Below are 26,124 nucleotides of genomic sequence, written 5' to 3'. Positions count from 1 at the left end.
GTTCCGAGATAAAATTATTTTATCTTGAAGCGACGCGAGTTAAGCGAGTAACCAATTGGAATGCAGAATACAGATTATTGACAGGTGACGTTGCCCCTGTGGTGTTCTGACCACCCAACTTCTGCACGCCATCACACCTTGGTTAAAAGTGTTGAGGAAAATACATGCAGTGTACACCATCAAAGGCTCATATGCATGGTTGTGCACAGCACACGATCAACGTTTAACAGCATAGGCCTACATTTTGTTTCGTACGGACGTTATTGGCGCGGACAGCGGGAACCATGACAACCAGTAAACAAAATCACCCAGCGCGAGTGGCAAGTAGGCGAGTGAGCAAGTAGCGAGTAAATAGCAGCGACGTGTGTGTACGGCCCTTTAGGCGATTATTTTAAGAAGGTGACGATATGTAGGACCCCATCTTTGCATCGCTACCATCAGGGCCACTTGACCAGGAATCAGGCTCATACAGCTCGAGATGCAGTTGGTTGCTCACTGACAATCGATATTTTGTTTTGGTTGGGAAGGGATGGGAGTGTTCTCAGTCTGCCAACAGTACAATTACAAATTATTAATTCATTAATGTTTTGAAAAATCTGGACATTATTCATCTAAGTTTTATCGAAGGGCCACACTGACTGAGGAGCCGGGCCACATGTAAACAGATATGGTCATTATATTCAAGAAATGGCAGCAATCTTGGCAAGTCAATACAAATTTAATTTGATACTTTGAAAAAAAAAGAAATAAAAGTAGAACTTGCAAATCCATCACCCACCCAGTCATACACACAAACGCACTCAAGTCTTTTCCAATAGAATTTATTAGAACAAAGCGATTTGCCACACTCATTGAGCAGAGGCGCCTCAGTCGTCTTCCTGCTGCTGAGCCCGGAGATAGCTGGCCTTCTTCTGGGCCACGCGGTCTTTCCTCTGGGCAAGAGTGAGCTTGGCGCGGTTCCACCTGACAGACAAAAACGCACACAAATTAGCGATGCAAAAATCAAAACACAACCTGAAATCAAGAGGCAAATATTTTAGCCTTGTGCGATTCCAATTGTTTATTATGCCATTGATTGGAAGCCACCACAAACTATCCCTTCTTCTACAGAAAAAGCATGGGAAACAATGTATTTCTTTGCATGACCAGAGCTAGTAAAGAAATTGACAATAAAGCAGGCTTGACTTAAAAGTATTAGACTTTAAAGCTTCAGCTAACATGTGCCAATAAGACACTGTGGGACACGGATCATGGCCCGTTTACAACATGCACAGGATGGCACTCACAACTCTATTGGAAACCCATCAGGAGACGGCCAGGGAGCTGTGCCAAATCTAATTGGGTACTGGCTACCTTTGGTGCATACATATGCTGCTCCACAAGGCACTCAGGTGTGCATACTCACAGGCAGACTAATGAGCCCTGATCACGGTACTCCATCAAGCCATGTTTGAACATTACGGCATAAATAGACATGGACTCCCATTATCTTAACCATTTTCAGGATGGTCCTACTGAAGGAAATCATGTCAGTCCCCAAACTAAACCAATCCACTTAAGGGATGCCAGAATCTACAGTCATGCACTGTATCCAAGGCTTTGTTCCGACACCCACAGACAAGGGTTTTGTTTCTGGAAAGCACTGTTGCTAGTTAGTTAGCGAGTTTGTTGTGGTGGAATACACCGTTTGCAACACACTAAATAGCAAATTTAGTCATCAACTCTGAGTGATTTTGAGAAACACTCCTTGGCACTGGAGGATTTCTGTGTTCAACTCTTCATGTATACAGTCCCATGCCCCCAGGCTCTCATGTCACTCACCTCTTCTTCTTGACCTCCCGGAGGGGCTTCTTCTCGTGTACGGGGTTTTCGCGAATGGTTGCGTGCGCCTTTTTGTACATCTCTTCGATCTACACAGCACAGACACAAACAATTAATGACATCAGCATGTACGTTAAATGTAATAAAAGGCCAAAGATCATGTTCGTGAAATGGTATCAACTCAAATGTGTGACATGGATTAGGATTCAGTTTGACCAGTGGTCATGGTGGTACCCCATGCATGCTAATAGTTGGCAATAAAAAGATGTTCCCGTACCGATTCTGCGGTGACGCCATTCTTGATAAAGCGGGAGAACTGCTTCTTGTAGGCATCTTCGTCGTCCTCCATGAGCAAGCTCATGTACTCCGAGATGTTCAGGCCCAGGATGTGTTTGCGGTGGACCTCAGCGTTGAACTCCTTGCTCTCGGAGTCGTAACCGGGGAAGCGCTTAGTGCTGCCGGGGAGAAATGTCAGTCAGGTGGGAAAGAGAAACGCCTGTAATCTGCCCACTTCATCACCACTCAAGAGCCAAGATCCACAAGCTGAAGGAGCTTGAAAATGTGCCTTGCATTTCTACCTTTCGATTTAAATCCAGTACAAATCTTATGAGCTTTGATTATACCCAATCATTTTTGCAAGTATTATGGTCAGTGATCAAACACTTATTAACTCAATATGCATTTTCCAGCTTCTACAACAAGGTCATAATACCTGAAATCATGGCTAAAAAAATCACCTGAAAGAAAAAAGGCAGATGATCTCTAAATCCTAACAGTACACTACATAATTATAAACAAACAATTTCAGGGTGGAAAACATGCAGCAAGAAGGGAGCTAAGAGAAAAAGTAATTTAAAAACGAACACAAAAACACACATTTTGGCCTACTGCCATAGTCTACAATGCCTTCTGCTCCTGTACAACTTGGCAGCTGTAGCTTGCCTGATGCCACACCCTTGCTACCCATCAGTCCTCCCCCTTGCCCTTGTTCGGATCAATTGGTGTGGCTCCGTAAACCTCACCACTGTGGAAGGCATATGCATGATAAGGGGTTACACACGCACAACTCATGCCGACTGCCCTCAGCCCCGTCTTGAAACAGGCTTACATCAACTGTGCAAATGAAGGACCAACTACAAATTGCTCAGCTTAGAAGGTTAACATCATCGAGCAGTTAGTACAGCATGTGCAAGTGTGTATGCACCAAATCATGCAAAAACCCATTCAGGTGTGGCACACATCATTCCCAGGATTAGGAAGCGAGCACATGTTGCATCCAGTTCAAGATTAATCACATGGTTGCAGAACGATGCATGTTCTGACCAATCTAAAGGAGCCGCAGCAGATTGCTGTAGCGGTTAAACCCGGCCCAAATGTTATCACACACACACACACATTCACGGCTAGGTGCTCACCTGTGAGGAATGGACAGGCCTCCGTCAACAGCACCCTTCAGGGCTCCGAACACCTTGTTGCCCGTAGTGGTCCTGGCCAGGCCAGCGTCCAGGTAGCAGGTGAATGCGCCTGGCTGGCCGTCGATGCTCTCCACGTTGAACTCGTCGCCTGTGATCTCCACCTGGCCCTCGTACACCTTGTCCAGGCCGAATTTGTTGAGCAGCTGTGGAGAAGATTAAAAGTAATTTTAATAATAGTTTCCAGCAAAACACATTTTGGAAATAAGTTGACCATTTCTTATAATAAGCACTGAGCCAGCTGAATGGGTTTGTCAAAAAGCAAAAGGCAGAGACAAATGCTGCTTTACACCTGACAGGTACTGAACCACTCATGACAACTCCAAAAGTAAATGCATAAATCACGCATGTACAAAAATCAGCTTCCAAGCGCTGAGCATCATATCCCAAGCACTAACCCTGCACAAACCATTCTTGTAATGGTCTATGCACGTTTCACCACAGGCATTATACCAGAGGGTAGAAGAATGGCTGACATTTAGAGGTAGTCTGCTTATAAGGACAAGTCAAGAGCCAGAATCGCAGACTGTAGCAACATATTGGTCATTTCTCATTTTGAACTTGTCAGTACTACACTGATGACCAAATTTAGATTGTCACCATGTTTAACAGACACAAATGCAACCACCAGTCAAGACTGGGGTCCATTCACTTGAAAACTTCCTGCACTTCATATGGTTCACTCTTAACATCTCTTTTCCATCCCTTCAAGAGCAAACCACTACATTCGACCTGACTCTTATAACTGCATACAAACATACGTTCCGGGAAGACGCAGGTAATGCTCAATGATGACCATCACTCCACTAACCCTACACCACGGGAGAAAACCTAATGCAGACGCCATCCGAGAATAATAAGAGGCTGGATTAACAACCACCAAACTAGCTTGAGTCTCTAAAGCAGGATCCCCCTGGCCAAATCCAAATAAAGGAAATCAACAAGGTAACCAACAAGATGTCTTCTTTACAATCAGACATGGAGGCAGCATCAGCAATTCGTTCATATTTGACCAGATAACAATGACCATTTTACTCTGCTTACGCATAACCCTCAATAAAACGCCTGAAGAGAGCTCAGTTATTCCAACATCAGCATGCAGCATGTGGTGTGTGTGGCAGAGGGCCTTACCCGGCGAGCCAGCAGCAGGCCAGTGCAGTAGGCAGCAGCGTAGTTGGTCAGTCCTACAGCGACACCATACTTTGGCAGCTCATGAGAGTATGCAGCGCACACAATCATGTCTCCCTCGATTCTGGCATAGGCGATCTGGGATAGGCACAGACAGACAAAGACACATGACAGACAGACACACCGTTAATACAGTCATCATATAACAAGACATACTGGAATTCCAGAGCACACAGTGATAGCAAAGCAAGGGCCTGGTACCCACAGAACTTCAAACTGGGTTCACACTCAAGTCATGAAACATTCTCAGCAGTCAGACAGCATCAGTTCATGTTGAGACCAACCTGGCAGACGATGTCCCTGTTGGAGAAACGCACGATCATGCGGTACTTCGGGGTGTTGTACTTGTTCTTGTCCTGGATGACCAGTCTTTTACGGGCGAAGTAGTCGGTCTTTCCCTCTGTTAAAAACAATGGGTCAGAATTAATCACAGGCATCAATCATAGGTTGTTTATAAGTCGGTAGGCACAGTGCCAATGTTGACAGGAAAGAGTTCAAACAGTTTACCTCTCCTCCTCCTGAATTTGACCTGGTACCTCTTGAAGTAGGCCTTGTTCTTCACCACTTTTACAAATCCCTAAAAACACCAAGACGAGACAAGATTACACAACTATATGCATTGCTTTAACGATGGCATGAACCATACTGCCAAAACCGTGATCGGAAGTCCTAAACAAGGCAACGTCAGGCCTAACTTTCATTGCAGGGAATTGACAATCATGGCAGAACATTCTGCTAGCCATAGCTGGGGCTAACTAGCTAGTTGGAAATGTGTTCAGTTCGCAAGAGGAACGATTCACCTTCATTACTAAAATAAGGATTTACCAGCAAAACCGCCATGCAAAACTAATGTCAAAACGTCCGGACGTCCATAGACATGCCACCACAGTCAAGGAATCTAAAGAGAATCGGAAACTGTAGCCATTAGGCCACGTTTGAAAAGACTACCGCTTTGCTAAACCGGTAAGAATCTACAATCATCCTCATAATTAGCAAATTTTACAAAACATATCAGGGCATAAAACAACAGTGCAATGTCATATACATTGGAATTGGTGCGTATTATGGCACTTTACTGACCATTTTGAGGACTTTTAGATCTCCTGTTTCAGGAGCCCGAAGTCACAGACAGGGTTTTGGACTCCGCTGGACTGAAAAAGAAAGAATGATTTGCGCATGCTCAGTAAATACCATGGCCGGCCACAGCGTGGATGACAGCAGAGCAGAGCAAGAGCTGAACGGACTGATTGCAAACGCTTACCACCTGGTGGCGAGGAGGACAACTCTGTTGCTGACAGAGCACTGTCAATTAACTTAATTGGCATAATATGTTTCAATTTAGACTTGTTAATTAAGGACCAAATTGACGACCCAATTGCCATCACAGAAAAGCTTATAATACAGTCCAAGATTGAGACAGGAACTGTTTAAAACCGGAAGGCAGTGTGGTGAGTTAAGAAGTCTTGTAGAGCTAGAGCTAGGCCCTAGGCAAACTGAAACTATAAACCTTTGTGCAGCAGTATAAATGAATATGTAATCTGACTGTTAGTCATATTTGTCTCACGCTTATTTTCTGATGGCCACTACAATGTTTAATTTTCCAGGTTATCCTATATAATACTACTATAAGGCTACCACAAATTGTGTTAGATTTTTTTTAAGTGATTCATGAAGGAGACATTATCACAAATAAGGAGAAATTCCATTAGCATATTATGAGTTTCTTATTGGACTCTGTAGATCTAAAATGCAAGATTAGACTCTGGAATTTGCCTGAATTTGATGTCTTGCATGATGCAGGTAATCCGGATTATTTTGTCGCGTGTAACCCCTATTTGAATTGTTTGTTTTTCTCTTAAAAGGACTGTGAGCTATTGGAACTTTGAAGAAGGTGACTGATGGAAATTAGCCTACATGAAGACTGCCTGGAAGCGCCTTGTGTTGATTAGTGTGATTTAATTGTGTGTGATTGTATGCAATATGTCAATTTTATTAGTTAACAATATGGCCTATACCTCAATGTTACTCAATAATGTATTGAAATGATGGTGAAGGGCTTCCCCAGCAAGCCACAAGACACATGTCCACTGTTCTAACAGCCTATGCAATTTGCACATTTAAGTGTGGGGCCACAAGTTGGTAAAAATGAGACAGAAATGCTGAAAATGGTTTGACAGACATTTTGGAAAGGTGCACACATATAAATCTGTCTTGATTGGGGAGGGGAGACGGGGGGGCAGAAAGGTGCTAATAAAGTTTTACAGAATGCGTCTTGTGTTGGAGTAAGCTTACATTTATTCAGTTTGGGTGGGGGGAAATTCTGATATCTGCTCTTGTACTTTGTGGCTATTCTTTGCCCATTCTCAACCCACGCATGCACAAGAATGATGGATGTCTTAACAAAGGCATCTCTGTTGACAAGATTGCCAAATGCATGGCTCATAAAACAATGAATGTCAGAACGAAAAAACGTTAAACTCACTTTGACAGCCACAAGGTTCTGAGAACATGTAGAAATGTTGATGCAAATTCACACAGGCACTAGATGGCCTACTGGCCCTCCCTCTGTTATATGACGTCATTGGCACGCGACGGCGGGGTCCTTTTATGCGTGTGTATTTTTTTTTTTTAGTTGAACAATAAAAGATGGCGTCGTGCGAAAGCTTGTTGTTCCTACTGAGAAGGAAAGTGGTATAAGAAAGATTCATCTACAGATAGCTGTTCATTTTTTCAATAAAAAAAGTTTAACTTGTGATGCCTTGGCCTGAATTACATAGGAATGCTTTTGAGTTTTGGTGACTATGTTGAGATCCACCGGGTTTTTCCGTGGGATTGATTGCCCGTTTTACAGCGAGAGCCATAACGGGAAGATCGTCAAAAATGGGTGCAACAGACCATACTGTCATTTCAGACACAGCAACCAGAGAAGGACGTCCTATGGAGGGTTTGAAGTCAGAAAAACCAAAGAAATCCCTTCAAATGGTAATGTCCGTTTCCTCGTGTAAACAAATACTGTAGGCGACACCAGCAGGTCCCGCGCTAATTTCACTGATCACCTGAACAGTGAGGATTTGCTGCTGGTATCGGAATGTTTACTCCAGCTACCTGGACTCTCTGAGGACACTTCAGACAGATGTTCTAGTAACATTATGGGCATTAAGTGTCATTGATAGTGTACGTTTATCACTCTACGGATACCATTCACTGAGCCAATGTCGGCAATGATGTGATGTTGATATAAGTAATTCAATATCACGAAATGTTCGCTAGTTGTTGACGCTATTTACCTCTCCAGTTGTATTTGTTAAAACATATTAAATTGTTTTCTTGTTGCACATGACCTTCGTGTTTTACAAAAAATGTTGAATAGTAACATTTTCTTGTTTGGTGTTTGTGTGTGCAGAAGAAGGATATGACCCCTTCAGCCCTGAGGTTGGGCCGTCAGATCATCGCAATGAGGAACCTGCGGCCAAGCCTGCAACGGGACACCCCGTGGATGGGGATGCCACAGAGCTCGAACTGGTCAATCGGGCCATCCAGGCTGTTCAGTGTGAGGTGGAGAGGGAAAAAAGGAAACTTTCACATATGGGCGACCAGGAGTATGAGCCCACATCCAAGTCATCCACAGTGGATGCCAAACGGAAAAAGACTGCGCCTCTCTCACACACGGGTGTCCAGGAGTATGAACCCACAGCAAGATCATCCACAGTGGATATCAAGCAGAAAAAGTCTGCACCTCTCTCACATACTGGTGTCCAGGAGTATGAACCCACAGCAAGGTCATCCACAGTGGATGTCAAGCTGAAAAAGACTGGGTGTCTCTCACATACGAGTGTGCCGGAGTATGAACCTACTGCAAGATCATCCACAGTGGATGTCAAGCAGAAAAAGACTGTGTCTCTCTCGCATACAGTTGTCCAGGAGTATGAACCCACTGCAAGATCATCCACAGTGGATGTCAAGCAGAAAAAGACTGTATCTCTCTCACATACGGCGGACCAGGATTATGAACCCACAGCAAGGTCGTCCACTGTGGATGCCAAGCGGAAAAAGACTTCCCCTGTGGTCTCTCATCAGGGTTACGATCCTGGGAGCTATCAAATGACACAAGGAACTGATTACAGTCCAACCCCCCGCTCAAACAAATACATCTTGGACTCTGAGAGTGAGGACAGCCATGGCAGTCCTCTGGAGTATGTCCCCACAGCCGTCAATAAAGCGGCGTCAAAAAAGTCATTACTTTTCAGTCCCACAAAACCCCCTTCCAGTCCTTCTCCCAGCCCACAAAGCTCCACCTCGGTCAAATGTAAATACACAGTCGACAAGGGCAAATACACACTTGACACATCCAAACCCGCCACTGACATGGAATACGACCCTCTGTCCAACTTTTCTGCCAAACCGAGCAGCAAAAGCAAGGACCAGCGGGCATCTACCTCTGAGAAAGACTCCAAGACCTCTTCTCCACCGACAAGTAAGAGGAAGCATTCTGTGGACGAGGAGTACGTGCCTACGGTTAAAAAACAGCGGCCGCCAGCGGTAGACAGCCAGAAGTACACGGCCAGCTTCTCTGAATCCGACGGGGAGAGCTCCGGCATGGAGTACCGCCCCACAAAGATCGGCCACCTACAGCGTCGGAAGAGCTCAAGTGGCTCGGCAGAGGACGGCTCGCGGAGAAGCTCCGAGGAGAAGGTTGACATCACGGCTCCCTCCAAGGTTCTGACGCAGCAGAAACACCAGAACTCCAGACCAGAGGAGAATTCTTCACGGAGGGACTCGGACGACCTGGATGAGGGGGGGCCCAAACAGACGCCGAAAGAGAAAGAGAAAGCTACCGAAAAGAAGGTGAAAGACAAGGACAACCAAAAGAAAAGCAGTAAGACGGAAGATGAGAAAAGGGAGGAGAAGCGGTCCAGTGGGAAAACCGGCAGTAGCGAGAAGGAGAGGAAGGGAAGTTCTAGTAGCAGTGACAAAAAGAAGAAACCGAGTTCAGAGAGCGTGAAGAAGACTGACAGGACGGAGGAGAAAAACAAACTAAAGGACAAAGCGGTGCACAAGAGTAAGAAAGAGGAGAAGAGCTCTGATGAGAAGAGCAAAAGGCCTGAGAAGGTCAAAGGTGAATCGGGAGGACACAAAGAAAAGGATCGCACTAGTAGTGAGGTCAAAAAGCATAAATCTGACAAGACCCACGAAAAGGACTCCTCCAAATATAAGGAACAGAAGAACGGTAAGCTTCTCTCTGTCCGGAAAGATAAGGATAAAACCAAGTCACTCCACGGAAGCGGGTCGAGCGGTGATGACAAGAGCAGCAAGAAAAGCAGCTTGTCGTCGTCGTCATCCTCCAGCAGCAAAGCGGCGAAGTTGGGCAAAGAGAAACACCGGTCCCTGAGCCACGTTGATCTCTTTGGGGACGAGAGCGGAGAGGAGGAGGAGAACATCGTCCGGAAGTCGGCCTCTGCACACAGACAGAGGTCGTCCGCGCCGAGCCACAACAACAAGAAGATGAGGAAGATGGAGGTGGTGGACCTCACTCACTCGCGCTCTGAAGAAGAGTTAAGTCAAGAAGACGACCGCAGTGACGATGACGATGATGGGGATGATCCAGGGGACGTGGATGACGGAATAGACTACTCCTGCCTTGCAGACCTGGACTTGGATTATGACGACCCAATGGAGGAGTGCTTGCAAATCTTTAACGAGTCCAAAGATGTGAAAATGGAGGACAAGGGGAGGCAAGCCAAACAGGTATTCACTCTCTCTCTGTTTATTTTTTGCCTGTTGAATAGATAGGAGCTTTATTTGTATGACACTTTCTAGCAGTGGACGTATCTCTAATTTTGACATGGAGTCAAGATTACAGATCCTAAGTTCCTTTACGAATATTGAAGTTCATCGCAATGCATACAGACTACTCTAGATGCGACATGGATTGTATTTCTGAAAAAGGAACATTTCATTATTTAAAATAAATATAAACTGCCACAATCCAGGATCGGACCCATCTAACTGCTGTTTTTTTATTTTGATTTATAGTTACACATATCATCTGGCATCATTGTAAAACCGAGAGCTATTAGGAGTCACTTTGGAGCAAAATTTAAATTGGAGATGTGGGGTAAACAAAGTCATTGTTCTCTCTCTCTCTCTCTCTCTCTCTCTCTCTCTCTCTCTCTCTCTCTCCCTCCCAAGGAGCCTGTAGACAGCGATGCGTCTGAAAGCACTTTATCAACAGTCGTCCCGGGACAGAAGAAGCGAGTCTCACATTTCAAAGAACAGGGGGTGAGTATGAGTGCCAAAGTTTATTTGCTGGTATGAGACAAGCCATGCTTACTTGAACTTAACATGGCATACATTTCTTTCACAACATACCCCTGTCACCTCTACTTGCCTTGTTTATTCCTCTTTACTCTTTATTCTCCACTCATATTTTCTTTAATCTGTTGGAAGTCAATTTGGATAAAAGTGTCAGCCTAACAAAATAATACAATTTTATTTAACACTGACTGGGGTTGTTCCGTGCAGGGGGAGCCAGTCCGTGCCTCAGTGGTGAGGCCTTATGCAAGGCCCACAGCGCAGGAGATCTGCTACAAGCGCATGCAGATGGCCCAGAAGCAGGCTGAGCAGCTTGCCGCCGCTGTCAAAGTGGCAGCCAAAGCCAAAGCCACCTCCACCTCCACTGCATCCTCCTCTTCCTCTTCCTCCCCCTTCTTCGCCGGGGAGAAGAAGAGAGTGGCCCATCGACCCAACCCCTCTGCACTTTCTCTTAAAGGTAAGATGCCAGTCATGGTGTGTCTTGCATTGCAATCAGTGGTCTGAGTAGTGGTTGAAAGAATTTTGATACAGCTGTTTGGCATGGGCCTTTACTTTTTAGATTTACTGTGATATAAATATCCCCGTTTTTTAAATATATATACCCTTCCGTAAAGTGTCTGGCCGTGTATAGGGTAAATTGTATTTGAATCGTGACCGTGAAAGTTATTCTATTATAAATGGCACTTCAGCTATTTAAGATACAGCTGTCTGCACCTAAAGTGAGTTCAATCTTGTTTTGACCCCAGTCTAAACAGCAGGTGGCTCATCTCCAAAAGTGCAATGTAAAATGAGCTGGTTGGCTTTATGGGTGAAATATGAGGCCAGGAAATAAGAGCTTTCCACTTTCGCTGACTTCACTGACTTGGCTGCACTGTTGTAATTGCTTGGGCTGCATCTTCATGCCCAATGTCTTGATGTCTTCCTTCCTTTCAGCTTCATCTGAGGCCAAGCAGGGTGCCTCTAGGGTGTTGTCTCCGACCAGGCCCGCTTCTGAACAGCCCGCGGTGAAGAGCCACACCATGGCAGGCATCCTCTCCAAGACCTCCACCACCACCATGCAGAAGAGAGTGGCCCACACCCCAACCATGAAGGTGAGCCTTACTGCTTCCCACAATGGCCTCAGAAGCACATTGTGGTCAATGTACTCAGATAGCCAAAGAGATGAATGGGCCGAGTCCATTTCTCACGTTCAGTGAAGTCCATTTCTTTTCTTATGTTGAAGACATCAACCCATTAACGGGTTACCATTTTTTAGCAGAATTGTCAACACGGTTCGAGGATAAATATGCATAATGGATACTGCAGCTGATCTCAAAGGTTGTGTTGCACAGATGCCACTCCCGGTTGTAATGGGCAAACCTGTAAGAGCCAGAGGAAAGAAATGCCATCATGTACTGTATAAGTGGTTAAATATTAAGCATAGGCATTTCACTGTGCCCTTTCGAGACAGCTATGAATTGGGATGCATAGAGTGGTCCTGCTGTGGCCCTACCTCCGTGTTATGATTACTCTGTCATCTTCTTAAAAAAAACTAAAAAACAATGTTTAATTTAGATGTCGGACAGACTTTCAATACTGAGGTATTATTTTCCCCCCTCACTCTCTTGTCCCAAAAAAGTTTGTTGAACTCCTGTGTTGTGGTGTCTTCTAGTGCACAGTCCACATTGCAACCCAGCATCTACGTAATCAATGCCTTATTGGCTGAGGTCAAGCAACGGAGTAGATTTATAAAGACTTCAGGATTAGGGGAACAACAAATAGACACAGCCAGCATCTCAGGATTGACATGGCCCTAGTGCTGTGGCTGGTCATGACCTTATGTGTGCCCATCCCTTCATCCCATTCATCCATTTGTCTTTCTTTCCTCTCTTCATCCCTCCTTTCAGAGTTCTTCAATGAAGCGTCCTGTGATCCCGTGTGAGTTCGGGGCCAAGGTGGCCACCGGGGTGCGCCAGCGCTACCTCAACCTCTTCATCGACGAGTGCCTCAAGGTCTGTCCCTCTGAGCCCGAAGCCTTCCAGATGGTAAGCAGCCCATCCCTGCCCCGCCTGCAACACACTACAATTGGGGCATCAGCAGGGGAGGGATTAAGAAAGGATGGGCAGGGCATTTGCCCCTGGGCCCAAGGTCCTCACGTTTCATGCTGGGGGCCCTTTTGTGACCTTGGCAGGTCTTATGGGGGGGACTCCTATAAGTGTCTTGCCCTGGGACCCTGTGTGTAATTGCTCCGCCACTGGGCAGCAGCATCATGGATCATAGAGAGGGAGGGAGTGTCTGTGTATCTGTGTCTGCTTTAGCTGTGCTTCTTACTTGTGCATGATGTTTGTTTACTCCAGAATACAGTACATGAATTCACTATTTCTAAGTATACAATAATAATAATGGCTGTGTATGATGCAGGGGTTGTTTGCAGGGTGTGAACATTGTGTGTGTGTGTGTGTGTGTGTGTGTGTGTGTGTGTGTGTGTGTGTGTGTGTGTGTGTGTGTGTGTGTGTGTGTGTGTGTGTGTGTGTGTGTGTGTGTGTGTGTGTGTGTGTGTGTGTGTGTGTGTGTGTGTGTGTGTGTGTGTGTAGGCGCTGGATGAGGAGCAGGTGGTATACGAGCGCAGCAGCAGTAAGAACATCTACCTGAACGTGGCCGTCAACACACTCAAGAAGCTTCGCAACAAGAGCACCTCGCCTGCCGCAAAGCCTCCCAGTAAGGCACTTACCATTCACACACACACACACACACACACACACACACACACACACACACACACACACACACACACACACACACACACACACACACACACACAGAGTTCAGTAGGATTGCAGCCCATTAAAAGACACACAGATCCAAATATTGCTGGAAATCGCAGCAGAGTTGTAGGGGGATGATCATACAAGAAACTTGGATCACCCCCATAGCAACTCTGTTGTTTTAATTTCCCTGCATTTTCGCCGGCAGTTACATGCCATGAAGATACTCAGCATGCACGTGCCACACAGAATCGAAACAGAAAGTGATCCAACTCAACTCCCATTTTGTATTGCAATTCAATGTATTTGCTGCATAGTCAAGTGAGCATCATGGTTTTTCTGTTTGCCCCCACTCAACCTCCTCTCCTCTCCCCTCTGCTCCTTTACCCCCCACCCCCCATCCCCATTCCACTCTCTAGAGTACCAGGCAGCCAGCAGCAGCCAGAAGGCCCAGTCCCACGAGAAGACCCTGGGGGGCCGGATGGCAGCCAAGACCAGCTTCACCATCAACCGGCAGGGCAAGCAGCAGGCGCCGGAGGTCAAAGGTGACTGCACACATCTGTAGGTTGCCCCCTGCAGGCATTAAGGGGCAAAGCGGTTAGGGTATCAGGCTTGTAGCCCAAACCGCACAAATACACCTAGCATGACGAGAGCGAGGCGAGCGACAGAAGTAATTGACTTTGTATCGAGTCGCGCGACAAAAGCGATTGTGGAGACAAGAGGCGATTTGCGCGACGAGAGCGACAGTTTGGAGTTGAAATCCTTGCAACTTTCTGACGCGGTTTGGCGACCAGTCGCGACAGCCAATGACTGTATAGAGGTCAGTGACCACAGCCAATGGGAATGTTTGAATGCTTTGCCTTCTGCTTGTAACGGACATACTGTAGTCGCTTCAATCGCTCATATCGCTCTGTCGCTTCAATCACGTCGCGCTAGGTGTATTTGTGCAGAAAGGTTGCAGGTTTGATTCTCGACCCGCCAGTTTGGTGATGGGGAGTAATTAACCAGTACTCTTCCCCCATCCTCTTCCATGACTTGAGGTACCCTGACCACGGGTGAGGCATGAATGCAATTTTGTTGCCTGCATTGAGCACTGGCTGCTGTGGAGTTCTGTGGCACAATGGCAATTTAGATTAGATTAGATATTAGTACCCAAAGATAGATTTGAACAATGGGAGTTTCCCACGTGGGCTTTCACTTAACCTTGTTGTGAAAAGAGGACTGTCCTTTGTCAGACCAAAGTTCTACAGAAGGTGGTGGGGGGCATTTGGAAAATACATGTTCATGCCTGTAAATGTTAGACATGAGAAGAAGCACAGGACAGGACTTCCAATGAAACGGGTGGATTTAGAGTACATGGACCCAAAATGAATTGCCTCGATTTGTACAGTACATGTTAATCCTGCCATAGACACTGGAAGAGGTAAAGGAAAAAAAGTGCTATTATTCATCTCTGCACAGAGGCAGATGCAGTACTTCCTGCCAGGTTTCTTAATACAGATGGAAAGATCAGTGTGAAAGGAAATGAGAACTTTATCCAAACAGTTCATTTGGATGAGCAAATTGGTTGGAGCAAAGCATATTGAATTTTAAAAAAAAAACTGCTACTGTAAATCTTGCGTATTCATACTGCTGAGTCAACTATCCGTGACAGATGGCTTTGCACAGCTCTAATATTCCTTGAGTTGCATCTCAGCAGTTTTTTTCTGTTTGCACGGTGCAAAGGTGTGTTATTCATGGACGTGTGCGTGTGCGTGTGTGTGTGTGTGTGATCCCAAGGTGCCAGTCTGTATTATAAGTTGAAGGAGTACCTGATGACAGAGGAACAGCTGCAGGAGCATAACTACCCTCGAGTCAACCCTGACCACCCAGGACACGCCATCATATACAACCTTCCAGAGAAGAAGAACCTAGACCGTGAGCACCACTTTACTCTTACACTTCATAACATTGAATTTTATTGATTTGGACATTGCGAAATCATTTGGACAGACCAGGTGCATGTTTGTGTGTTATAACACCAATGTGTTGGTCTCTAACACGTTCAACTCAACATATTGTGCATACTCGTCCCCATAACCCACTTGCTCATGAACACCTGTCCTCCGCATTTACACCTTGTTTTTCTTTTTCTGGTGTATTCACTCATTACTCACTTACTTGGGCACGTTGTCCTTCACCATGTTATGTACTGATATTACATCTCAATATCAGTTTATGCCATATATGCATGTTACAGTCCAAAGCATCATTAAATATAATATGCATATCACTTGTGTGCCATGTGATGTGATGGTAGCGGTGGAATGAATGGCTGATGGGACGTGTCTGTGTTGTGGAATGGCCATAAGTTCAAGACTTATCAGACCCAAGCAGGCAGCAGTCGCAAGACATGGGTGACTGTATTACAGTGTGCAGTATTGTTACCAGAAGTCTCTCTGTAATTCTCTGCCCACACCTTAACACAAACCAAGAGTTGTCCTACTAAAACAATGCCGGGCAGTGTTGCTCAGGCAGTCCATGTCATATTCTGAACCACTCTCTGAAGCATTAATTGCAGGACCACTGACTGCTTTGGCCGGGCCCTGGACAAAGTCGTGTGAAAGGGCCCCCTACCCAATGGGCCGCCACGGTAGTTTGGAATAAGGAAGTGGCTCATTGTTGAGAGCAAGTCGCACGAAGCAGAATGTTTCTATGGAAACACTGTTCAACTGCCCCTATATAACGTCCGCGTCATAGCTTGCAAGTGGGTTCATGTAAATAAATGAAGCTACAAAGCATGGGCAACTTATTTAGTGAATATCACATGCATTCATTTTCCTCTCGCAGACCTTCAGCCTGGTGAAGGTTAAAACAAGGAAGTAGTTGCTTGTTATCAAACACAGAGTGGCTCTGGTCCAGAGGACCAATCACAGCGGCTGCTGCCACGGTTGTCTGCTTACCTCTCCTGAGGGCAGTCACATTTTTGGAGGTGCACACGCACACCAAGTGTCTGCGGAGGGGGGCGAAATCTCTGCTGGGCTGTCTGCAGCACTGCGTATACAATTTGGTTTCTGAGCAAAAACCAGGCTTGACCCTACATCACAAGTATACATTACACACTCAAACACATGCAGGCAGCAAACACTTTGTCTCATCCATGTGTTTTTTTTTGTTTCCACTGGGGGGCCTTACCTAATGCATGTCATAGCATCTGATGCATTGTGTTGTGTCCCATGACAGCCTTCTCCAAAGTGTGCTGCCGGTGCGGACACGAGTACAAGATCAACGTGAACGGGAGCTGCGTGCGGAAGGAGGAGTGCAACCACCACTGGGGTCGCCTACGACGACACAAAGGTCAGAGCTCACAGAAAGGGCAGATTCTGGTGTGTGTGTGTGTGTGCGTGTGTGTGTGTGTGTGTGTGTGTGTGCGTGTGCGTGTGCGTGTGCTTGTGCGTGTGCTTGTGCGTGTGCGTGCATGCGTGCGTGCGTGCGTGCGTGTGTGCCCGGAGGGGGGGGTCATAGTTATCCACTTTATATTCTGCGGTTAACCAATCATTGAGAAGGGCTATGGACATCCTAACCGGAACTAACAGGCTGGAAATGCTGTGAGGGTAGTACGACAAACAATTGAAAGGGGCGGGGTTGACAATTAAAATGGGCGGGGTTAGTGAGTGTAGTAATAAGGTAGATGAGTGTCTTCACAAGCTAGACTATGACATGAAATGTATGAATTAAAACCTGAAACTTGTGAATGGAACCAACAATTCAAACTACTACCAAACAATGCAGCTCTTTCGTCACTCTGCTAAGCCCACCCCACTGCTTTGCTACACAGATTATAAAAAAGAAACTTGCCACATAAAGCATTGTGAATAGTAGCTAAATCTGTGGCCGAGCCATCGTTCCCTCCCTTGTTGTGATAGTACACCAATCTGCTTGGCAAAGAGAATATTTTCTTCTAGTTGGGTGCATCTGGGCTAAGATATAGAACCGGTATTCTTTAGTGGAAGGGGTGAGGTGGGGACATAGTAGTGGAAGGTGCACTTTGTGCACTTTGTATTTGCTTGTGATGTTGGCTTGATTATGTCCTCTTTTGAAAGTCGCTTTGGTTATAAAGCGTCTGCCAAATGCAATGTAATGTAATAATGTAATCTAATGGAAGGGGTGAAGTCATCAGGTCATGGGAGTTGATGATGTCAGGACTTCTGTTGCTGGAATGTAGAAGGTGTATTTCTATAGGCTATAGGCTTTCTTCTCCCCCTATTCCCCTAAATTGATCAATCTACCCATGTCTACCCCTACTCCCCCCTTCACCTTGCTACAGACACACCTGCCTTGTTTGTCTTGTTTAGTGCACTCTAGAGCAGTCTAGCTTGCAGGTTTGTGTAGGAGGAATCAAATGTACTATGTGTTTTTATATTTTGACATGTGGTGTTGGAGGAATCAAATGTACTATGTGTTTTTCTATTTTGACATGTGATGTTTGTGTGGTCCTGCAGTGTCGGGCGGCTGGGAGACGCAGTACTCGTGCTGTTCAGGAGCTGTAGGCTCAACAGGCTGCCAGGTGGCAAAGGTGAGCGCCGTCTTATTAAACATCTGGGTTTTTTTTAAGTGGTGTAATTAATTAATATGCTGCGTCAGGTTCATTTTCCAAAGCCTGGAGTGTGAAACAGTTTGGTTTTGCCATTTTTAAATCCATATCCTGCATTAGGATCTACTTTGTAGTGGTTTATTGATCAGCTGAACAGTTTAAAAAAAAAAAACTGTTTGCAAAAGCACCATATTAGAATGCTTGAAACATTTTCAACACTTTGGTGTATTGCTGTGTAGTGTGAATTGTGTTGCACAAGGACTTCCAGATATTGCATGTGTGACATTTGAGGAGAGTGTGATTGTTTTCATCATAGATGTTTCCACAGTGTGTCAGTTTTCACATTAATATGTTGTGAAATGATGCAAATACTTAACCATAGTATTAGTAGTTATAATGACTTTATGTGTATAGCACGAAACATGCAACTCGATGTGCACAGTAACAGTTTGCTAAAAGAAATGGTACATCCAGACTTCATTTTTATGCAATTGAATGGGTCTGAAATCTATGCAATGCAAAGCGTGCCAGATAGTTGGTAACATGCATCTGACGGACATCAAGCCCAGTATGGAGTTGCATACGAGTGTGTATGACGGCCGTTCTAGAAGCTGCTGCTGCTCAGCTGAGGGAAATGTCAGCTGCATTACCACCTCATTCCTCGCATGCCACTGAGGTCAGAGCACAGAGAGAAAAAAGCTGATGGGGTCTCTGCACTCCTGCCGTTTAAGTCCGAATTCCAAGGCATTCTTTTCCCGTCAAGGTGCATGTCCTGGGAAACAATCCGATCTCCCGATTTCTTGGTTGCAATGTAGAGAATGTCCATAAAGTCCTTTGTTAAACTCTCATTATAGCTAACTAATTATAGATTCCAGCAATGTTCCTTCTATGTTGTAGAAGCAATAACATTAGGTGCCTGAAATACATTTGCCGTTTTGAATACCCAAGACTTTTGTGGTAATTCTGTCTAGGTACTGTTTCACAGTGTAACCAGTCATCCACATTTGTGGAATGAAGTTCATATGTGACAAATAGCATTTTTACTGATCAAGATGATTACATTTTTGTGAAACTTGAGTCATTGACTCCTGAAGACCCCTTAAGATTTGACTGTAGACCGGGGCCTATTTTCACTGTGTGGGTGTGCTGTCTTGACTGCAGCAACACGTCCAGGACGGACGTAAGGAGTCTTTGAATGGATACGTCAAAACCTTCGACAAGTCTCTGCCAGCTGATGGGGACGCGGGCGTGTTTGCACTGGACTGCGAAATGGTGAGTTATGGCCCATACGTGTCAAGTGTTGCGCACACATTGTGTCAGTTGATTTCGTTCATACTTTGATCATGGAAAACTGGGGATCTTTTGGGTACGGATGGAAGAGACAGGACATGAGTGGGGAGAGAGAGAGAGATAGATGGGGAAGGATCTGGAGATGACCTCGGGTCAGAATCGAACCCAGGTATAATGGTACGGGTGCCTTAGCCCTCTCAGCCATGGCGGCCTCTTGGGTGTGAGGGTGTTATCATAGAGCATATGGATAGAAATATGTACGTAACTACGTACTTACTTACGCCTACCGCCCAACTTTGGGCATAGGCCACAAACAAGTGCTCTCCAAGTGCTCAAGTAACTATGTATGCCGATACGTATTTGGGTCATTTCACGTGAAATCAGACGCTTTGGGACCCGACCGATCTGGATTTCAATCATACTTGGTGTGCCTTTTTAGTAGCAAGGTAGCACCCCAGAACTGCATTGGTTTGAATCTGACACTAATATTAAGGGAGAAACAGACTAGGAAAGGTTCACATTTTAGGGTAGGACACTATACATTCAGCCTTGAATATATCAGTCAGTGTTAGTCACAAAAAGATGCCTGTGGTATTGTTTGAAAGCTCTTTTCTGGCTCTACATATTACACAATCAGCTTGGAATACAACAACTCTCAGAATATGAATTATGATAAATTGAAAAATTAAAAATTGAATATCTAAAAAAACTATATTTTAAAATGGCCAGTTCCTTGTCCAAACGTAGCCAGCAATGTCATTAGCAACACCTCAAATGCTGGTGTTCGGTTCTTTATTCATTTCAGAGAGAATTTGACTCACAAATATGGCATCATACAGACCACTTACTAATAATATGGTAATACCATAGTAGCATCACATGACAAAACAAAAACAAAACAAAAATGGTCAGTTTCCATGGTCCCAGGTTTCAGAAACTAAGGCAGATGTCCATTTATACACACCAAATGATGATGTGTGAATGTTTGAACATTCCTTCTCTGTGTACCTGTGTCATCTTCCCTTTACCGTACTTTAAAGAGAGAATAAATGGCTACACTCTCATTTTGTACTCTACCAGTGCATTTGAAGCAGCAGCTGTGTCTTTTGTAGATAATGTATAAGTACGTCCCGTTGCAGTTAGGTTCCACTACCAGAAGCACATCCTGATGATCCATGACAAGTCTATCTGGTCTGAAGGGAAAAGTGAAGGATGGAGATGGTCCATGAGGATGCAGGAAGTTCAGTTTCACCTCTCCAGTGCTCAGCATACATTCCTCAACACATGCTAGCCACCAGTTGCCATCATATACAGCTACAACATACCCTTTGATGCTTGAAAATGTAACACATTCCTTTACTGAGCTCACTCTTTCAACTCCTTCTCTGAATGCGGAAAATGGCCTGCAATAATACAGGCACACTCACAGCAGCACAGAGCTATCCTGATCTTAAAACTTACTCCCCATACTGCGTTACATTTACAGTGATGTTTGAGTCTGTCTTTTCCATATCGCTATTGTCTGGTTGTGACTTGTGCAGTTAGCCTGCCTGCTCAACACAATTGAAATTTATTGCATTATCATTGTAATCGTCACAAATACTCCTGTTCTCCAAATGGTAAAGTAAATATATTCACTGTCAACCATGTGAATTTAAGCAAAACTATACTATGTAGACAAATGATGAGCAAACAAAAGTGCATAGGCAGTGATAGTCAGTGTAACACGGAGCTGACTGCCCTTATCATTTCTCCCTCAACTCATACCCCCTCCTCTCTCTCTCTCTCTCTTTCTCTTTCTCTTTCTCTTTCTCTCTCTCTTTCTCTTTCTTTTTCTCTCTCTCTCTCTCTCTCTCTCTCTCTCTCTCTCTCTCTTTCTCTTTCTCTTTCTCTTTCTCTTTCTCTCTCTCTTTCTCTCTCTCTCTCTCTCTCTCTCTCTCTCTCTCTCTCGTCCATCTGCAGTGCTATACCAAGACAGGCCTGGAGCTGACCAGGGTGACGGTCATCAACTCGGAGCTCAAAGTTATCTATGACACCTTTGTGAAGCCTGAGGCCAAAGTGGTGGACTACAACACCAGGTAAGTGAAAGCCCAGGCGTGATTTTGAAGAAGGTGATATGGAAGAGCTACTAGTGATGTCAACAACTTCATGAAAAAAACCCATCTCACCTTACATATTGCTTTGCTTTCCATTTTGCATTTTTCACCCTCTTTTTCTGTTTTTTGACTCCAACTCCTTTCTCGCCTTTCTCTCTCTGTCTTTCTATCCCTCTCTCTCTCTTTCTCTCTCTCTCTCTCTCTCTCTCTCTCTCTCTCTCTCTCTCTCTCTCTCTCTCTCTCCTTTTACCTCCCTTTTCTTTATTATTCGTTTCTCATCTCTTTTCTGTCCTCGTCTGTGTGCAGGTTCTCTGGCGTGACGGAGGAGGATCTGGAGAACACCACCATCACCCTGCGGGACGTGCAGGCCGTGCTGCTCAGCATGTTCAGTGCAGAGTCCATCCTGATTGGACACAGCCTGGAGAGCGATCTGCTGGCGCTCAAGGTGAACCCCCAGTCAACTGCGTTGGATTTTAACAATTGTCTTTCAAGTCTTGTTTTCCTGTGACTTTGTTTAATTATCATTTTTCTGTAAGGACAAAATGCATATATTTGGCGTCTTCCTGATTCACAGCGCAAGAACTGGCTGTATAGGTTTACCCAAAAATATAATAGCGCCGATATTTACTGACAATGCGCACAGCGTTGAAAGCTGTTTGTGCATGTGAACAGTCATTATTCACTCACATCAATTTAATTTTCAGTTTGAATATTTTGTATTCTGTATTCTTTTTTGCTGCCGTTTTCTTTGTCTTCAAAATGTGCTTCACTTCCGAAACAATGTTGCTTAATTGCATCGTTTTTCCTTCTCAGCTCTTGCACAGTACTGTAGTGGACACAGCAATAGTCTTCCCCCATCGCCTGGGCCTGCCTTACAAACGAGCCCTGAGGAACCTGATGGCAGACCACCTTAAACGCATCATCCAGGACAATGGTGAGTCTCCCATGCTTGTGGTCTCTTTGCCTGCTTACCACCAGACCTAATCACATGCGAGACCGGCCTACTGTAAATCCTGTAGAGGGTGAGTGGTTTACGATTGACGACGGCCGTTTATTGGGCGTTGCGAATGTCTATCAACATAGCCCATAGCCAATAGTGCCAGTTATATCTGTTCAAACAAACTGGAGTCATCTCCTTTCCACCCCCCTGCTCTCTGATTATAGCCCAAGATCTGGGCTGAGGGATAGAATCCATGCTGTCTTTCAGATCGAAACGATTGTGCAAAGCAGCATGAGATTTCCCAGGCTAGTGCTCTCTTGCATTTCTCTTCAAATCACCATAGCACAAGTAACGGAAAATATAATTTGGAATGCTGAAATATCAAGACATGATTTGGAACTCTGAAAGTGGCTGGTAGATGCCTTCTCAAGAAGGTTTGTGAAATGTAACTGGGGGAAAAAAGATATCCCTTGCACTCACCTCTGAGCCAAGGGAAATTGTGGTAATGCTGATGGACAGAATTGTTAACGTGTAAAGCTTGCTACATAATGTATCCCAGGTGGTCTTCAAAAGCTAAACATCTTTGATGTATAGTTAGTATGTGAGGATGGTCACTCAGACTGTGACAATGGCTGCATAACTTTGAGTGTTCAACCTGATGGTCTACTCTAAAAGCTTGTGGTTACTGGAGGGACTAGCCATGGTGAATTGAACGGCAGATCAATATGGTGTGATTCATGAAGTCTGATTCTCACGCTTACTTGTTTGTGATTATTCCAGCTCATTACACGCAGTAGTGATTTTCAATTCTTTTATTAAGGGATAGCCTCTTGAGATGTTCCATCTCTTTTTCGAGGGGGTCCCTATGTGATATGTGATATGACACATGTATAAATGTTGGTCAAGCCTTTTCAATTGGAGTAACTGACAGAGTTGTTTCTGAGTTATCTTGGCCCTGCCATGGCCAACCGGTAGGGCACTCGTCTGCCAGGCAGCCAACCCGGGTTTGATTCCCGGCCAGGGTCATTTGCAGACCCCTCCCTGTCTCTCTCCCCATTTACTTCTTGTCCACCTCTCACACTGCCCTATCATCAAAAAAGTCGTAAAATACCAAAAAAAAACCCTCTGTTTCTGAGTGCATCTTTCTTTTTTCCTCTGTAATCTGCAGTTGAAGGTCATGACTCCAGCGAGGATGCATGTGCATGCATGGAGCTGATGATCTGGAAGATCAAGGAGGATGCCAAGGTCAAGAGATGACCTTTGACCTTAATACTCCTCTACATGTCAACGCTTCAGGAGAGAAGACGCATAAGACTGAAGGGCAGAAGGAAAGAGAGAGACAGAGATTAAAAAAAGAGAGAACAAATGTGCCCCATAGCTGTGAAAATGCACTGTTGGCCTGGGCTCCTGTCTGAGTAAAGTTTGTGCAGAGAAAGTGCAGCTTCCGGTTGTTGTATTGTGAGAGGGGAGGAGGGCCGAACTGATTGGAGCTCGAGCGTGTTGCACTATGGATATCCCTACCGTTAAATCCCCTAGACATAATCATGACATAACTTGTTGAGATTAATAATCACATAAACCCACGTCACTACAGCTAGCTACATAGCTGTTTCAACACGCTAGGATGCAGGCACGTCTTTCGTTTTCTTTTATTTTCTAATTTGGCTGTATTTGTTTAATGTTAATTTTGTTTTGTTGTCACCTTTTTGTGAAAATTCACACAGAGACAACTGCCCAATAAAGTCTACTGTAAATGCACTTAGCAGGTCATTTAACCTCTTGTACTACAGATAGTACTTTTCTTTTTTCTTTTTAAGAAAATTGTTTACATGGCGGAACGTGTTGTTGGTTGTTCACATTGTTGACGAATGGCAAAAAAGACTTGAAACTACTCAAAGTATTACTTTGTATTATTATAATAATTAGAATGTTCTGTTATTAGTCACACTCTTGTGCTAGAAGCTTCCACTGTAGTTAGAATTATATTCTCAGTGAAGAGAAGCTTTGGAAGTTTTGCCTGTCTCCTAGGGTAGTTCAGAAATTTCTTCCAGAGGGCCCACAGTGCCAATAAATGCATGACCTAAGATGCAGATACTGAACTCACTATGGTTTGCCCCTAACCTCCTATGTAGGTAGAACCCATACCTGTCTGCCTACCACAGTAGCCATCACTGAAATCTAAAGAAACATTAACGTCAGATATCAGCATACAGTATATACAGTAAAATGGTAATAATCAAAATCATAAGGAAGTTTTGTTGTGTGTGCGTGTTTGAAATATGGAGCTGGCACGCTACTTTGTACATATGCTGCTAGGTTGTTTTGTATGTTTTTCTTTTTGTATTAAACCATGTTAAATGACTGAATATGCTTTCTGGTTGGGTTTTATTATCAACGTTATTCTAAATTCAAAGCAATATAACTGTAAAATAAATAATACTGCCGACTTATTCCTTCGGTTGCCCGCTGGGTTGGAAACTGAAGGATTCCATACAGAGAACTCCAAACTTGGTGTTAAACAGCCAATGAACGGTCACAAAACAAATGTGGTATTGCCCTTTGCCCTGTTACAAGACTGATGAGCAACTATAGTAACTATTTTGGAAACAACATTTTGGTTCAAAAAGCAGCAGCTACACAGGATTAATGATGCTGTATCTGAAATGCAGAAGGTTGGTTTTTAACCTATAAAAGTTTTTTTTTCCTTAATGGATGCATCCCTGTTCATGGTCAACATCATTCCAGTCCCATCATCCTCATATGGTCACCTGGGGTGATGGCCATCCCCTGGTCAAGTTCACCTTCACATCCACCACATCCTCCATTTCTCTGACCGGTGCAGTGTTTTGGAACAGATGTTTTATCCCCCCCTCCCCCATAAGTAACAAAAAAAATCCCAAAATAAAGAGAATTGAATGAGGGCCAAAACAAAAAAAAGGGCAGCCCAACTTGTGGAGCATCCATGGCCTATTGTTGGTGCCGTGTGTCCATTGAGCGCCCCGCATGTCACTTGTCAACACGAGCAGCCAGCAACCAAAGGATCAATACGCCACACAATGTTCTCGTGGCAGGAGGAGGCGCTCGGTCAGTGTTTTATTGAGTGTTTGCACGGATTTAGATCACAGAAGCGGGGGGTTAGAAGCACAGACAGGCCAGCGGGCGGGCGGTCGGCAGAAGGACCTCGCCTCATTATCAACTTCGATCAGCACCATCTCTCTCTCTCTGATCATCACCTCTCGGCTGCTGGAGGTCAGGGCAACCCCAAACCCCAGGAGCGCAAGCCCCATGCTGGGCACAGGCTGCTCCGTCCCCTGGGTCCCTGAGGGTGAGTGGGTGGGTGGATGGGTGGAGAGAAGTGACCAACTGACCATTACCACTGAAGGACAACAAAGAGGGATGCAAAATGATTCATTTTTTGGCTCTTGTTTGGCTTTGTGCTCATCTTTGAGGTAACTTTAGTCAATAGCAACAAAGAACATCTGTGAAAGGGACTGATTCCAATTTGGGAGGGAACCTAATTTTGCTCTCTCACAGGTGAGCAAAAAAGAGGTTACAGAGCAAGTGACATCTATGTTGCAAAACATGAACCAATTTATCACCAAGGGATTGAACTCACACTGGCCATGGTCGACAGTCCTTTTTTGGGACTTATTGGGACATATAGGAGAGAGTAGGCATCTATATCTTA

At 44.8% G+C, this 26,124-nt stretch overlaps 2 protein-coding genes and 1 non-coding gene across 4 annotated transcripts; 1 reads left to right on the top strand and 2 right to left on the bottom strand.

The window, feature by feature from the left end:
* Positions 1-805: 805 nt before the first annotated feature.
* Positions 806-5,679, bottom strand: LOC134451255 (large ribosomal subunit protein uL18A). Its single transcript, XM_063201572.1, has 8 exons — positions 5,562-5,679; positions 4,989-5,058; positions 4,766-4,881; positions 4,425-4,559; positions 3,237-3,439; positions 2,099-2,276; positions 1,822-1,910; positions 806-963 (listed from the first exon to the last, which is right to left on the bottom strand). The coding sequence occupies exons 1-8, from the start codon at positions 5,562-5,564 to the stop codon at positions 867-869; spliced, it is 891 nt and encodes a 296-aa protein (XP_063057642.1). The 5' UTR covers positions 5,565-5,679; the 3' UTR covers positions 806-866.
* LOC134451615 (small nucleolar RNA SNORD21) lies at positions 2,897-2,993 on the bottom strand. Its single transcript, XR_010035269.1, has one exon. It is a non-coding gene; the product is annotated as a small nucleolar RNA SNORD21 (small nucleolar RNA).
* Positions 5,680-5,826: 147 nt separating the features above from the next.
* rexo1 (REX1, RNA exonuclease 1 homolog) lies at positions 5,827-24,796 on the top strand. Of its 2 annotated transcripts, none has more exons than XM_063201571.1 (17): positions 5,827-5,929; positions 6,344-7,463; positions 7,885-10,226; positions 10,674-10,760; positions 11,004-11,250; positions 11,727-11,884; positions 12,680-12,817; positions 13,367-13,490; positions 13,957-14,082; positions 15,317-15,454; positions 16,760-16,873; positions 18,019-18,092; positions 19,272-19,382; positions 21,363-21,478; positions 21,803-21,941; positions 22,310-22,430; positions 23,605-24,796. In XM_063201571.1, exons 2-17 carry the CDS (start codon positions 7,283-7,285, stop codon positions 23,691-23,693), a joined length of 4,305 nt encoding a protein of 1,434 aa, XP_063057641.1. In that variant the 5' UTR covers positions 5,827-5,929; positions 6,344-7,282; the 3' UTR covers positions 23,694-24,796. The 2 variants fall into 2 exon arrangements, with proteins under 2 accessions (XP_063057641.1, XP_063057640.1); XM_063201570.1 differs by having other exon boundaries at positions 10,671-10,760.
* The last annotated feature ends 1,328 nt before the right edge of the window (positions 24,797-26,124 follow it).

This window comes from Engraulis encrasicolus, chromosome 6, assembly GCF_034702125.1.
Source record: "Engraulis encrasicolus isolate BLACKSEA-1 chromosome 6, IST_EnEncr_1.0, whole genome shotgun sequence".
NCBI lineage: Eukaryota > Metazoa > Chordata > Actinopteri > Clupeiformes > Engraulidae > Engraulis > Engraulis encrasicolus.
This window is presented reverse-complemented; position numbering and strand designations above follow the sequence as displayed.